We start from the raw sequence: 13,308 nt of genomic DNA on the forward strand, positions 1-13,308 counted from the left end.
TTTATCATTCACCTACTAAAGGACATTTTGCTTGCTTCCAAGTTTGAACAATTATGAATAAAGCTGCTACCGACGTCCCTGCGCAGGTTTTTGTGTGAATGAAAGTTTTGGGGAAGAATTTTATATTTATAAAAAAGTTTCCAACATAGTACAGAACATTCCCATGTACCCTTTGCCTGGTTTCTCATTGTATTAACATCTTAGGTAAGTACAGTAACATCTTACTGGTGTGTTGTCCAAACTAAGAGATTGACAATTATTTATTATTTTTATTATTATTAGACTTTATTTTTATTTCACTAGTACTTCCACTAATTTTCTTTTACGGTTTCATGATCCAATCCAGGATACCACCTTGTATTAGTAAAATGTTAATTTTAATTTATAGGAGTAATTTGGTTATGTTGCATTTATTAAATATGTTGATAAGACACAGCATATCCTGAGAAAATGAGTGTAAACCTAACAGTTATCAGGAGGCAGTGTTACTTAATGAAATGGACTCATTTAATCATAATGTTATTTAGAATTTTTTTCAAGTTTGTTTTTGTTAGAGGGTCAGATTTCCCCATGTGCAGCGAACAGTGACATAGGATTTGTTTTATAAGGTTGCTGTTTCTAAACCAAATACTGAAGCTTGTTGAAAGAAGGTCATTTTAAAGTCGAGCATTTCAAGACCCAGGAGAAAATGGGTTGCAGAGTTGTAATAAAAGCTGTCAGTGCCTAATTTTTCAAGTTGGTGCAAAGGATGAAGTGTCCGGGTAGTTCTCTAATGAGCATCTCCAAATGTTTTGCTGGCAGAAGGACTCCATGAAAATGACAGAAGAAGTTATTGTGATAGCCAAGTGGGACTACACCGCCCAGCAGGACCAGGAGCTGGACATCAAGAAGAACGAGCGGCTGTGGTTGCTGGACGACTCCAAGACGTGGTGGCGGGTGAGGAACGCGGCCAACAGGACGGGCTATGTGCCGTCCAACTACGTGGAGCGGAAGAACAGCCTGAAGAAGGGCTCCCTGGTGAAGAACCTGAAGGACACACTAGGTGAGTGTTCCACCCTTTGGAGAGAGGAAGCCTTGTGCATTTCAAGGGACACCGTTCATCTTTCTAGTTAGTTTTCTTTTTCAAAAAAAAAAGTCTGTTTTAAATGTTAACATCTTCGTAGATGTCTTTTTTAAAAATCTGAGAATTAAGAGATGAAAATGGAGAAAGAGGATGTTTGCCATTTCCTGGAGATTCTGGAGTTTGGGGTCTTGTGTATGGAGACCCTTCTGTGTGCCTGGGACCCCTGCACAGGTATCTCCTTGATTCAAAACTTTAGAGGACCCTGACTTGGAACTCTCACCTCTAAGTCTACCCAGCTCTGCCAGTGTCGTGACGTGAAGTTCTTTCTCTCTTATAAAATCCTGTCCGTTTGGCCTACAACCCTAGAGCAGGGGACAGCCAAAGCACTTTTTCCCACTCTGAAATGGATGCTACGTCACACCACAGTCCTGGGTGCTGTTAGCTAAGAGGCCAGCTGTGTGACATCAGAGGCCACTCCAGGGTGGGGGCCCAGTTTAGCCATACTGTTGTCCGTTGTCCGGCTCTCTCCCCATGTGCCTCTTGTTTTCCCAGGTGTCAGGATATGGGCAGGGCCCTCCTGGAGTTACACAAAGTTAACGGTGTCCAGTCTTGCCTTTGCATGTGCATGCACACGGGACTGACTGACAGTAGTTACTGCCTCAGATTACCTGAGAAAACAATTGCGAGGACTTTTTTGAAGAATGACTCATCTGACATTTAAAACATTGTTGTTACCTTCTTATGAGTAGAATGTTTTCTGTATCCAGGACAGCAGGTTATCACTTAAGGGCTGGCTATTGAAATGAGTTAATATTATCACCTGTGTCACATTTACTTGGGGTTTTAAAAAATTTTCTAGCGAGGATTTGTTTTCTTTTGGGGAACGGAGAATGAGGAATACGTGGGAAAACTGAAAGTAAAATTATACACCAAACGTGCTGGGTGTTGCAAAATGTTCATCTTTCCTTTTCTGCCATCTTGAAAAGTCTAAACTCCCTCTGCAAAAACCATTGAAAGCCTTCGTGTATTAGGTAGTACTGTTGTGTAGGGATTAGGTTATTACCATGATTTGGAGAGACAAGTGAGACACAGAACTTTGTATGAATCATACCAGCTCACCGGGAATCATAGATTCTCAGCCTGATGGAGAAATTTCATTTTTCATTAGTAATATGATCCTCCACTGAGCTGCCTCCCTTTCATCTGTTTTCCCCCCTACATAAGCATGCCACTTGAAAGAAACAGTTTTATGCGTATAACTCTTGATTAACTGTGGTTACCAAAAAAGAGGGTGGCATGAATAGAGAAAAACTTGAAGATTGCCCTGAGTTTTATTTTTCCAATGTCTGCCTTTCACCAAAGTACCTTCTTTTTAGTGATGCTAAACATTGTTACACTGTTGACTTGTCGTGTCTTCTGTGTGTGTGTGTGTGTGTGCGTGTGCGCGCGCACAAGATTTCAGTAAAGCATGAAATGCTCAGAGACTGGTAGGAAGTAGAACAAGGCCAGGCGCGTTCTCTGGGTGACCTGGAAATTCCCTTGAAAACCTTGTCATTTTTCTTCCTCAGTGTTTTAGAAGGAGAAAAGACAAAGCCACAAATTAAAACTATGAACCACATCTTCCATCCAGCATGCTTAGTTTTTTCGGGAGCTGTGATCGGTTCAGCCAATGCCTGTACTCCCAGGCTCTCAGACTGAGCCAGCCGCCCATCCTGGAGCTGGTGCTGGGCCCGCGCCCGTCCCCGACAGATGGCCATCCAGCCCTGCTGGAGCTCAGCGACGATGCTCAGCAACGGCTCGAGTAGGCCAATCCCATTTTTGGAGAAAACAGATTGTTAGAAAGCTCTTCCTTAAATAGAGTCAGATTTTTACATTTCTTTAACTTCCTTCCTTTGGCTCTCATTTTGCCCTCTAGGCCTGTGCTGAGTAGGTCAGATCCTTTTCTGTAGCGTGTCAGCTCTCTCATAGGCTTGGTCTCAGTTCAGGCAGGCAGTTCTTGGGAAACAATCCTGTTAAGCATTAGGTATTGTAAAAATACAGATAAAATGATGTTCTGAACTCGTGTATTGAGTATAGCAGTTGATCTTCATAGCCAAAAGGCCCTTGGGGATCAGTATCCCCGTCATTTTGATCTCTTTATCATGCTCACCTAGAAGTTTTTGTTGGACAAAGGGATCTTGTTATATCAGCATGAGTTTTCCCTTGCCCTATTGAGCTGCATCCAATAGAAGAGGAGGCACCCCCTGACTAGGTCTCACCATCATGCAGTAACTTCTGTGCACTTCTGTGCAAAGCTTGTAGATGTGGCATTGCCAAGAAGGAAAGTGAGAAAGCTTTCCGTAGCCCCTCCTGCCTCTCAGTTGTTTTTTTGTTTGTGTGTGTTTTGTTTTTTGTTTTTTGCTAAAAAGATAGGAGCGAAAGTGTTCATGGCTTCCTATTATTGTTGGTGATGATAACTAAATAGGTAAACCATCAGAATGACAGTATGACTTCAAGCCAATTATGCAGCCAGCAGAAATTATCCCTGCTGTGTATTAGGAGTGAATAAACAGCATCAAAAGCACACCACATGTATACTGACCACGGTTTGTTTTTGTTTTTATTTGTGTTTTTTGAGACAGGGCCCCACTCCGTTGCCTAGGCTGGAGTGCAGTGGCACAATCCCTGCTTACTGCAGTATTGACCTCAGGTGATCCTCTCGAGTGTCTGGGACTATAGGCATGCACCGCCACACCCAGCTATTTTGTGTTTTTTGTAGAGACAGGATGTTGCCATGTTGCACAGACTGATCTTTAACTCCTGGGATCAATCTAGTAACTACTCATGGCATCACCCACATTTGCCATTTTTACTGCTTTGGGAATCCACCTAATTCATAAATCCATGGTAAGATTCCTCCCTGCTTTGGAATAAAATGGCACCGGCCTCCCCAGCAAAGCCACAGTGTTGTGCGTTGCATCTCCAACTGTAGATTAGCCTAACTCTGTGTGGTTCTCTCCTGCTTTCTTGTACTCATTTGCTGTTCTGAAGTTGGTAATAAACTTAATTTTGTCACATACAGTACTTTGTAAGGGTAACTTGAGGAAAGACATAAGTACTTTTGACAAAAAGCTCTCTCATGAGAGTATTTACCTTTTTTCTCTGCAATAATTTAAAATTGAATAAAGCAACCTGAGCTCTTATTTTCACATGGGCAAAACATTTGTGTGCTGGATCTCCTCTCATATTCAGCTTATGATCATGAATAGTCAGAACTTTGCCACAGATAACAGGGAGCGATGATCAAGCACTGTTTCTGCTGGCAGAATCCAGTCGATGTTTTTGAAACGCTCAGACTGCACAGCTCTGAGCTCAGCGGAGAGTGGTTCTGGGCTGAGGTCTGGCCTTGATACTGCAACTCCACTTAGAAAATCGTGCAGGCGAGGTGTTGTAAAAGCACTATGCTACATCTTTTGAGATGGGGAAGCTGCTCCCAGGGAGGTATTTTTCAAAGATTTTCCCTCAAGCTACTGAAGAGCAGTTTTTCATTACTACTTTATCACACCAGCTGGAGCCCTGCAAGGCCCCAAAGGTTAATTCTCTTTTCAGTGGTTAACATAGGCTTAAGGGCTGACTCACATTACCCAAAAAGTTATGGTTCCATTTACAACCTGATCATATCCTCAGGAGGGTTTGTTCACAGGCCCACCTGCCCATGGCTCACCCTGCCACCCTACCCACCTGGAACTTCTGCACCCAGCGTGACCTGCCCCAGGGCTTACTCGTCAGCATTCCTGCCAGCGGGACCACACCTAGGCCTAGGGTGGTTAGAAACTTGCCGTGATCAGCTCCAGAACTCGTACCTCTGTGATCCAACCCAGAGCTGGGAGCACAGAGGCTACTGAGAGGGTTCCCTAATGCTAACTGTGAAATAGCCTTTGCACTGGTTTGAGCTGATGCTTTTGGATGGGGACAGGGTGGCTGGCACCCATGGGTGAAATAGGGTTCTAAGAGGCATATCCATGCTAGGATCAACTTTGGAATTGAACTGATCAAAGTCACAAAGGAGTACAGCTGTAGGATTGTTACATAAGATCCAAAAGCAGTGAAAAGCAACACTTGGTGTTACAGTTAAGATTACAATACTCTGGAGGGAGGAAGGCAGAGCCTCAGTAAAGGTACAAGGGCTTCTGTCTTGGTGATCTTGTTTCCTGGGGTCTGTGGGGCAGGCTTATGGGCACACCTGCCTTGTAGGAGTTTGCAAAGCCGACTGCTTATTTCTCTTGGTATTGTACTTTCATTTTTAAGAAATTTATTTTAGAAAAATATCAGTTCAAAACAACGATCAGGGCCGGGCATGATGGCTTATGCCTGTAATCCCAGTGCTTTGGGAGACTGAGATAGAAGGATCAGTGGAGGCCAGGAATTCGAGACCAGCCTGGGGAACACAGCAAGACTTCGTCTCTACAAAAAACTTTTTTTAAAAAAATAGCAGAGCGCAGTGGCATGTACCTGTGGTCCCACCTACTCAAGAGGCTGAGTTGGGAGGACTGCGTGAGTCCAGAAGTTGGAGGCCGCAGTGAGCAGTGATTGCAACACTGCACTCCAGCCTGGGCCACAGAGTGAGACCTGTCTCAAAAAATGAACCATAAAAAAACAAAAACAACCATCAGAACAAAATGTCAGAACTTTTAGAGTTCCTGCATCCACTGGGGGACCCTACCCACCAAGTGTCAGCCTCCATCCCAGAGGTCAGGATGGACAGAGCCCCTGCTCTGGCAGAGTGTGTGTTCCACACAGGCTCAGGGACCCGCGAAGCTGTGAGCGTCTCAGAATGAGGAGGGGTGTCATACTGCTGGAGGGACGTTCACAGGGGTGCATGGAGGATGATGCACCCCTGTGAACCAGCCTGCCTGGGCTGTGCACAGGACTCAAGCGTCTCCACTGGGTGATCACAAACAGTTAAAGATTTGAGCAGGGGCATCCCATGTTCCTCTGCAGAGCTGGGGAGGAATTGGGGATGAAGAAACGTGGAAAGCCCAGAGAGAAGTACACACTGGTCCATAGAGAGCCGTGGAAGCCCGCGGCGCTGTAATGGAGACGGAGAAGTGTAGATCCCTGCCCTGCCGGCCTGTGCATTTACCAGGATTGCCTCTCATGCCTGGATGAACCATTCCTTGCCACTGCAACTTGTGGGGCACAGCAGATGGGGAATTTTCTCTCCACCTCTGCCAAGTTTCCACTCACTGAAGCCATGGATGGAGCCCCAAGGGCACTATTGCTACAGTGGAGGAACCCAAGGGTTGTGGATCCCAAAAGAAGGGACTTGGGGCAGGTGGCTTAGGAGAGTCAAACCTGGTGTGGAAATCCTCCGGGCAGCAGTGAAGGTAACGATGTTTACGGAAAACTGTCAACCATTTTCTAAATTGTGTTCTTGTGAAAGTAAAGTATAGGTGTGCCTTTGCTAGGGAGAAGAGAGCAATTTGAATTGCATTCTTCAGTTACTTTTTACACCTTTATGGAGTCTGATTTTAGATTTTAAGTGGACTAACAAATTGCTCATTATGTAAAAAATTAATATCTGCCTGGTTTTAACAATAGATGCCCTTACAACATTTTTAAAGCATTAAGATCACGCACGATCTTTAAAGGCACTGTATTCAGACGTCACATGTCTTGTGAAAGGAAGTCTGGCTCGTGCACCAGGTTCTGACCACCTCTATGGGGAAGGATGCCCACATTAGGTGCTGTGTGCTGGATCCAGGAGCCAAGTCACTTTCCTTCTGGTATAGCTACCTGCCGAAAGTGATAGTGGCTGTTGGTGCCATTGAGGTTTCTCTCTCTTTTTTGTTTGTTTGTTTTTGAGATGGAGTCATGCTCTGTCACCTAGGCTGGAGTGCAGTGGCACGATCTTGGCTCACTGCAACCTCCACCTCCCAGGTTCAAGCAATTCTCCTGCTTCAGCCTCCCGAGTAGCTGGGACTACAGGTGTGTACCACCACACCCGGCTAACTTTTTGTATTTTTAGTAGAGATGGGGTTTTACCATGTTGGCCAGGCTGGTGTCGAACTCCTGACCTCAAATAATCCACCTCCCTCGGCCTCCCAAAGTCCTGGGATTACAGGCGTGAGCCACCGCACCCAGCCAGTTTCTCTCATTTTAAAGCACACCAAGTCTTACCACAAGAATCATGCTCAACAGTTTATCTTAAGATCAGATTGACCTGGAATTCTTTCCTCCCCACCCACCCGCTCCCCTCTTTCCTTTCTTCCACCTGCGTAATGGCTACAAGAAGTAGCAGGCGGGGATCAGGGTATCGGACTGTAAACTGGAACCAGAGAAGGCAGCTCTGCCCAGGGTAGCTAAAGGCCCTTTAGTTAGGGTTAGTCTGCATAAATACATGTAATGAGAGCAGCAACAGCTTGCGATTTATACCGCACTTTGCAATTTACCAAGCGACTTACACTTACATGCATTTTTTTTTTATATCAGTAGTAAAGAGTCTAGAATTATGTCTAGGAAGAATTAGAGGGCTTTAGACTAGTGGGAAGGGGGTGGGTCTTGAGCCTGTGCTTCATGCTAAGCATGCTGATTTTACTTAGATTAAAGACCCAGGTTAGCAGAGTAGTCAGGCAAGTTGCTTTTAGTTACATGGTACATACATTTATGAAAATGTCCGTTCCTATGAAAATATGTAATAGCACCCCAGGCCAGCCTCAGTAGTGTTACTAATCACAGATGAAAAAATTAAGCCTGAGAACACAGCAGTCACAGGTATGAGACCCAGAGGGGACCTCAGATCTAATCTGAATATTTTTCCTATACCAAATTGACTATCTGGATTTAGTGGCAGGCTGCTTTGTACATTTGGGGGGACTCTGTCCCAGAGTCAGAATTACACCAACTCCTTCGTTTTAGAAATGAGAAACCGCAGGAGTAACTAACAAGCCTTGAAGGGGTTCAAGGGTTAGATGTTAATCGTGTATTGATATAAATTAACTGATTTTGATGAATGCCTTTATTTGTGGAAATACACACGAAGTATTCGGGTAATGGAACATCGTCTTGGCAGCTTAGTCTCAAATGGCTTGGGGAAAATAATGGTTTTTTGCACCATTTTTGTAATTTCCCTGTGCTCTAAAACCAGTAGACATATCAGCAGTGGTTTAGAAACTACCATAGGCCGTAAAGCTAGCTGGTAGTCCGGAGACTTGGGCTCCCCTGCTGTGCCTGGACAGTGCCCTAAGTTCAGCATAAGCCTTTAAGAGGCCAGAAAGTGTCATGGAGTATCTGCTACAGTTGGACCTAGACCATGAGAATAACACCAGATGTCAACGTGCCCAGCTGATGCTTCACAGAATGGTTCTAACAGTACCTGATTCAGAACTTTCTCTAATTATTCATCAGGCTTCTCTCCATATCCCCAGCATGCAAGTGAAAACCATCTCTGCTTCTTGCTGGGTCACCCCAGGCTGTTTTGAGCTCCTAGGTTCACAGCCTCTGTGATTGCTGGGAAATCGGAAATTCTCATTTCGGCATTATAGGATTGTAGGGTCTGTCATCATGATTATAAATACTCTCGCAGGTCTCAACAAGGGCAGAGCTGTTCACCTCTGAAATGACATGTGGGTAACAAACGCAACAGTCTGGTTCTCGTGGAAGCCGAGTCTAAGCTTCAGTCATCCCTTTCTCTATCCCTGGGAAATCCCGTCTGAGCCACTGCATTCTCTGCTGTGAGTGACCTTTGAGAACAGTAACCAAAGCCTTTGAAATAGGGATGCAGGCATGATGCGGCAACCACCGCAGTATAATAGGGTATGTTCTGATCAGAAGGGGGAGCCTGGTCAGATGTTATTTCATGTGGTTGGGATGTGAAGGAAGGATAAGGTTTAGTCCCTGACTTTCTGAAGCTTGTATTTGTAATCTAATTGGGAAAATAATACTGGCACAAGATGGACAGTCCTCATTCAAACAATAGCACTGTCCCTTCCTGTCCCATGGGAAACTAGGGCTGAGTTGTGCAGCTCGGGCACCTGTGCTTTCAGAGAGCACGTAGCATCGCGGGCAGCAGGGAGGACTCTGGAGTCTTCCATCACCTGCATTCAAATCCAGGCTTCGCCACCTACTACTGTTAATCATTGAGTGACTTTGAACAAGCCGTTGAATCTTCTGAGCCTCAGTTGCGTCGTCTCTATAACAGGATACGTGACTGCTTGTCTCATAAAGTTTTTGAGAGCTGAAGGAAGTCATTCATGTGAAGGATACTCTGAGCTGGGTTGAGACTTGGCGAGGGGATGTGGGGTCTCATTTGAGGGGATGGAGAATGCAAGTGAGGATGGGTCGACAGAAACCCACAGGTGTGGGAAGGCCTCGGCGAGCCAGCCAGACTGGGGTGAGCAAGAGGGCTGGGGCAGCCTCGCGGGTGGGGCATGCCATACCGGAAAGGCCCTGGGTGTGAAAAGAGAACCCCCGGAGGTTTCCACAGGGCTTAAGGGGGAGATGAGTGCTGGGGTGTCCGGCAGGGGTCCTGATCCTTGTCTTCAGGACATGACTGGAAGGGCCTGAGCCTGGCAGTGGGAGGTGGGGGACAAGGCCCGAGAGTGACCCAGGGTGACATCCCAAGCCCTGACTCAGCTGTGGGGATGGAGGAGAAAAGAAAAGAGGGAGATTTGGAGGGAAAACCCCTAGGACTCTGTTGACTGGATGGAGAACACCTCGGGGAGGTGTTAGAATGACTCAAGGGTTTCCAGCCTGAAGGGCCGACAGAGTGGCTCAGAGAGCGGAGGAAGCAAGAGGAGACCAAGCCACGGCGCCCAGTGCCGTCTGAGGTTAGGGGACATCAGTAGGATGCAGAGAAGGCTGCAGATGTGAATCTCAGGCTTGGGAGACACACAGTTATCCTTATGACATACTTCCTTTATGTCCGTGAATTTTCATTTTCAGATGTGTAAAGATAATGTAATCCAGGGCCTGCCTCGGAGAGCTGGCGCTTCGGCCGGGCATTCAATCTCTTTCATGTTAAGCACTGGCCCCAGCCTCCTCTCCTCTTTTGGATTCTTCCTTGTCCCTTTCAGGCACGAGTTTGGCCCTCCAAACCCATGGGAAAGATCGGTAACCTCTAGCTCACATGTGCCTACACACACACACGGTTCCTTGCAGATGGATCACTTTAGATGCGGTTAACACCATCCAAATAATACTAGAAGGAATAACACTGGAATAACACCATCCAAATAACACGAGTACCTTCACACTAAAAAGCAGTGAAAAGCGGTCACCAGAGCCCTCCCCAGCAGGAGGCCTCGTGGTAGCTGGTATCAGGGCCTCAGGCTTCCCCAGCCAGCGTGAGTGCTCCCAGCCCTCCCTGCTGAGGAGTATGTGACTTCGAACAGAAAGTTCATGCAGCAGAAAAGCCTATAAACCAAGTCCCCCAAACCAGTCTCACACGCGTTTTCCCAGCGAATGGGCCGTGATAATGATTTCTCTTCGAGTGCCTAAAGTGTGCTCGGTACCGTGACAGGTGCCCGCCTGTGTTTTGTTTCATCTTCACTGTGAGCCTACTAGGGAAATTGTAATAGCCGCGTTTTGCATGTGAAAAAACTGAGACTCAGAAGTTAAGTGAGGCGCCCAAAAACACACAGTGCTGCTGGGGCTGACGCTTGAGCCCAGTGTGGCCTGACTCCGCCTCTTCTGATTACTGTTCAGTCTCAGGAATTGGGGGTGCTGGCTGTTCAGTCTCAGGAATTGGGGGTGCTGATTGTGGTGGAAGGGAGAGGCATTTCCTGCTAGGCGTCAATACTGGCGACTCCCACCCACAGACTGTTCAGGTTATTTGCTGCCGTTGCACTAGCCACCAAAATGCTAAGGGAACAGCTCCCCAGCTCTCCCTGGCCCCTAGGGATTCACGTCTTTGTAACTTTTCCTGGTTCCTGAATGTTGAGGTGAGCAAGAGCCATTAATCAAAATCACTGAGAAGCTGAGTGTCATAGGAGTGTACTCCTTTTTCGTAATTGTGTTTAATTTGGGAGCAGTTTTGTCAGCACACCTGTGCCGCTGCCACAGGAGTCATCTTCGGCCATCTTTGTCATCAGTTTCTTTGTATGGCACAGTTTTCTGCAAACAGATATTCCTCAGATTCGTAATCTCTGAAATGCCTGAGTGTTATAAAACTATTAATCAGTTGTCTTCACTCTTAAAGACAGGGATATTATTATTATTATTATTTTAAATTTTGAGACAGAGTTTCATTCTTGTTGCCCAGGCTGGAGTGCGATGGCACAATCTCAGCTCACCGCAACCTCTGCCTACCGGGTTCAAGCAGTTCTCCTGCCTCAGCCTCTTGAGTAGCTGGGATTACAGGCATGTGCCACCTGGCTGATTTTGTATTTTTAGTAGAGACGGAGTTTCTCCATGTTGTCCAGGCTGGTCTCAAACTCCTGACCTCAGGTGATCCGCCTACCTTGGCCTCCCAAAGTGCTGGGATTACAGGCGTGAGCTGCCACGCCCAGCCGGGATATTATTTTTAAATTTTGGAAACTATAGAAAAGCATAAGGGAGAAAAGCAAATATCCTGTGATCTTGTCACTCAGAAGTAATCACGGTCAACATTGTGTGTCTTTTTCCGGTGTTAATATGTATATAATCAAGATCCTATTACACAGTCGACTTCTTGCTGTTATCAGTACTAGCTGTCACAGTGCAGTTCGTCTGTAGCGGCAGTCCCCAACCTTTATGGCACCAGGAACTGGTTTCGTGGAAGACAGTTTTTCCACAGATCGTGGCAGGAGGCCGGGGGATGGTTTCGGGATGAAGCTGTTCCACCTCACATTGTCAGCATTAGATGCTCAAAAGGAGTGCACAACTAGATCCCTCATATGCGCAGTTCACAGTAGGGTTTGCGCTCCTATCAGAGTCTAATGCTGCACCGCCTGACAGGAGGCAGAGCTCAGGTGGTCATGCTCACCAGCCGCCTGCTCACCTCATTCCTGCTGTACAGCCCATTCCTAACAGGCCACAGAGGTACTGGTCTGCGGCCCGGGGGGTTGCGGACCCCTAGTCTAGAGAACATCAGGCTTTTCCCCCAGGTTACTTGGTCCTGACACAGGCTGCAAATGAGATGTACCCAGTAATTTTTGGTAGATACGCTTCCTGGGTGTTGAGTGGTTGTGATGCTCGTTGTGGCTTTTATATCCTGTGAGTCATGTAAAAGGAGAAGCTGATTCTTTATGGTGCATTTGTCTTAGAAGTAGTTTGTTTTTCTGAGTTGCATGTTCTTCAGGAATGAGAAAATTCCTGTTAATCATCCTACATACCATTCAGACATGCTTTCTAAACTAAGCCACTCTCCAAGAAACCACGTTTTCCTTTCAGATCAGTACAAAGCCAAACTGTTCCCCTCGAAATGTTTGTATGTAACATAAGGGGAAAAAAATTAAGCTATCTTAATTCTATTTTAAAGGTTCCGCTTCTCCGACAAATTGTTTATCGTCTCTTTATCACGCAAAGACAGGGACTCTGTGGGTTCTCAGAGATGCATTTAACACTTCACGTTTACTCTTCATGTCTCTGTTGTACACTTTACCATTGTATGAACATGAATTAAATATAATGTATCAGAATTTAGAATTCATTAAAATTCTGCCTTGCGAGATTGTTCATGATAGGAAGGGCCCACATAATATGGAATCTTCGGCAGCAGTTGTGGTGCCAGACACCCCAAAATAAATGTGGGTTTGTTTTTGTGTATCCTTAGCTTCCAAATATTTAGAACCAAAAATGTGAAACAAATCACAACAGATTAGTGGGAGGATATTTCGAGAGAAAATAGACACGGATTGTCTAAAAAGATTTCTAATGGAGGACAAGGTAGGAGAGACCCTGGGAAGTGAGGGTGGGGTCCGTACCCTTGGAATACTAAGGAGAATCAGGTGTGGAGTTTGCCATGGGGTGCATGGAATTCACAGTGCTGTGTGCACTTGGCTGGGTGAGAGCCAGTCATGTTCTGGTGAAAGGCAAACATCGGGCAGAGCATTTCCCAGGAACTGGCATCTTGGTTGCGTCTTGTTAAGATGATCTCACCCTGCTTCAGCTTCCTGAAGATCACCCCTTCCTAACTAACTACTTTGAGTTACTCAGGCGGGAGTCTTGAAGTTTACGAATAAAGAAACGTGAACCAAATACGCCAGGGAATTAGAGAACAATCTTCCTAGCATGTTTCTGTCTGCATTTACCCATACGGTGTGCTCTCTTTTTTAGGTGCTATGCAT

At 45.9% G+C, this 13,308-nt stretch overlaps 2 protein-coding genes across 5 annotated transcripts in view; both read left to right on the forward strand.

The window, feature by feature from the left end:
• The window catches only part of ECRG4 (ECRG4 augurin precursor), a 903,650-nt gene that overhangs the window by 677,798 nt on the left and 212,544 nt on the right, over positions 1-13,308 (forward strand). The gene's annotated exons all lie outside the window — the stretch shown is intronic.
• The window catches only part of NCK2 (NCK adaptor protein 2), a 149,308-nt gene that overhangs the window by 107,691 nt on the left and 28,309 nt on the right, over positions 1-13,308 (forward strand). For 2 of the 3 annotated variants that reach the window (XM_050754215.1, XM_050754218.1), the window contains exon 3: positions 802-1,042. In XM_050754215.1, coding sequence (XP_050610172.1) covers positions 811-1,042 — 232 coding nt within the window. In that variant the 5' untranslated portion in view covers positions 802-810. The remainder of the gene's footprint in view (positions 1-801; positions 1,043-13,308) is intronic. The other variant, XM_050754216.1, reaches the window with a different exon arrangement.

This window comes from Macaca thibetana, chromosome 13, assembly GCF_024542745.1.
Source record: "Macaca thibetana thibetana isolate TM-01 chromosome 13, ASM2454274v1, whole genome shotgun sequence".
NCBI lineage: Eukaryota > Metazoa > Chordata > Mammalia > Primates > Cercopithecidae > Macaca > Macaca thibetana.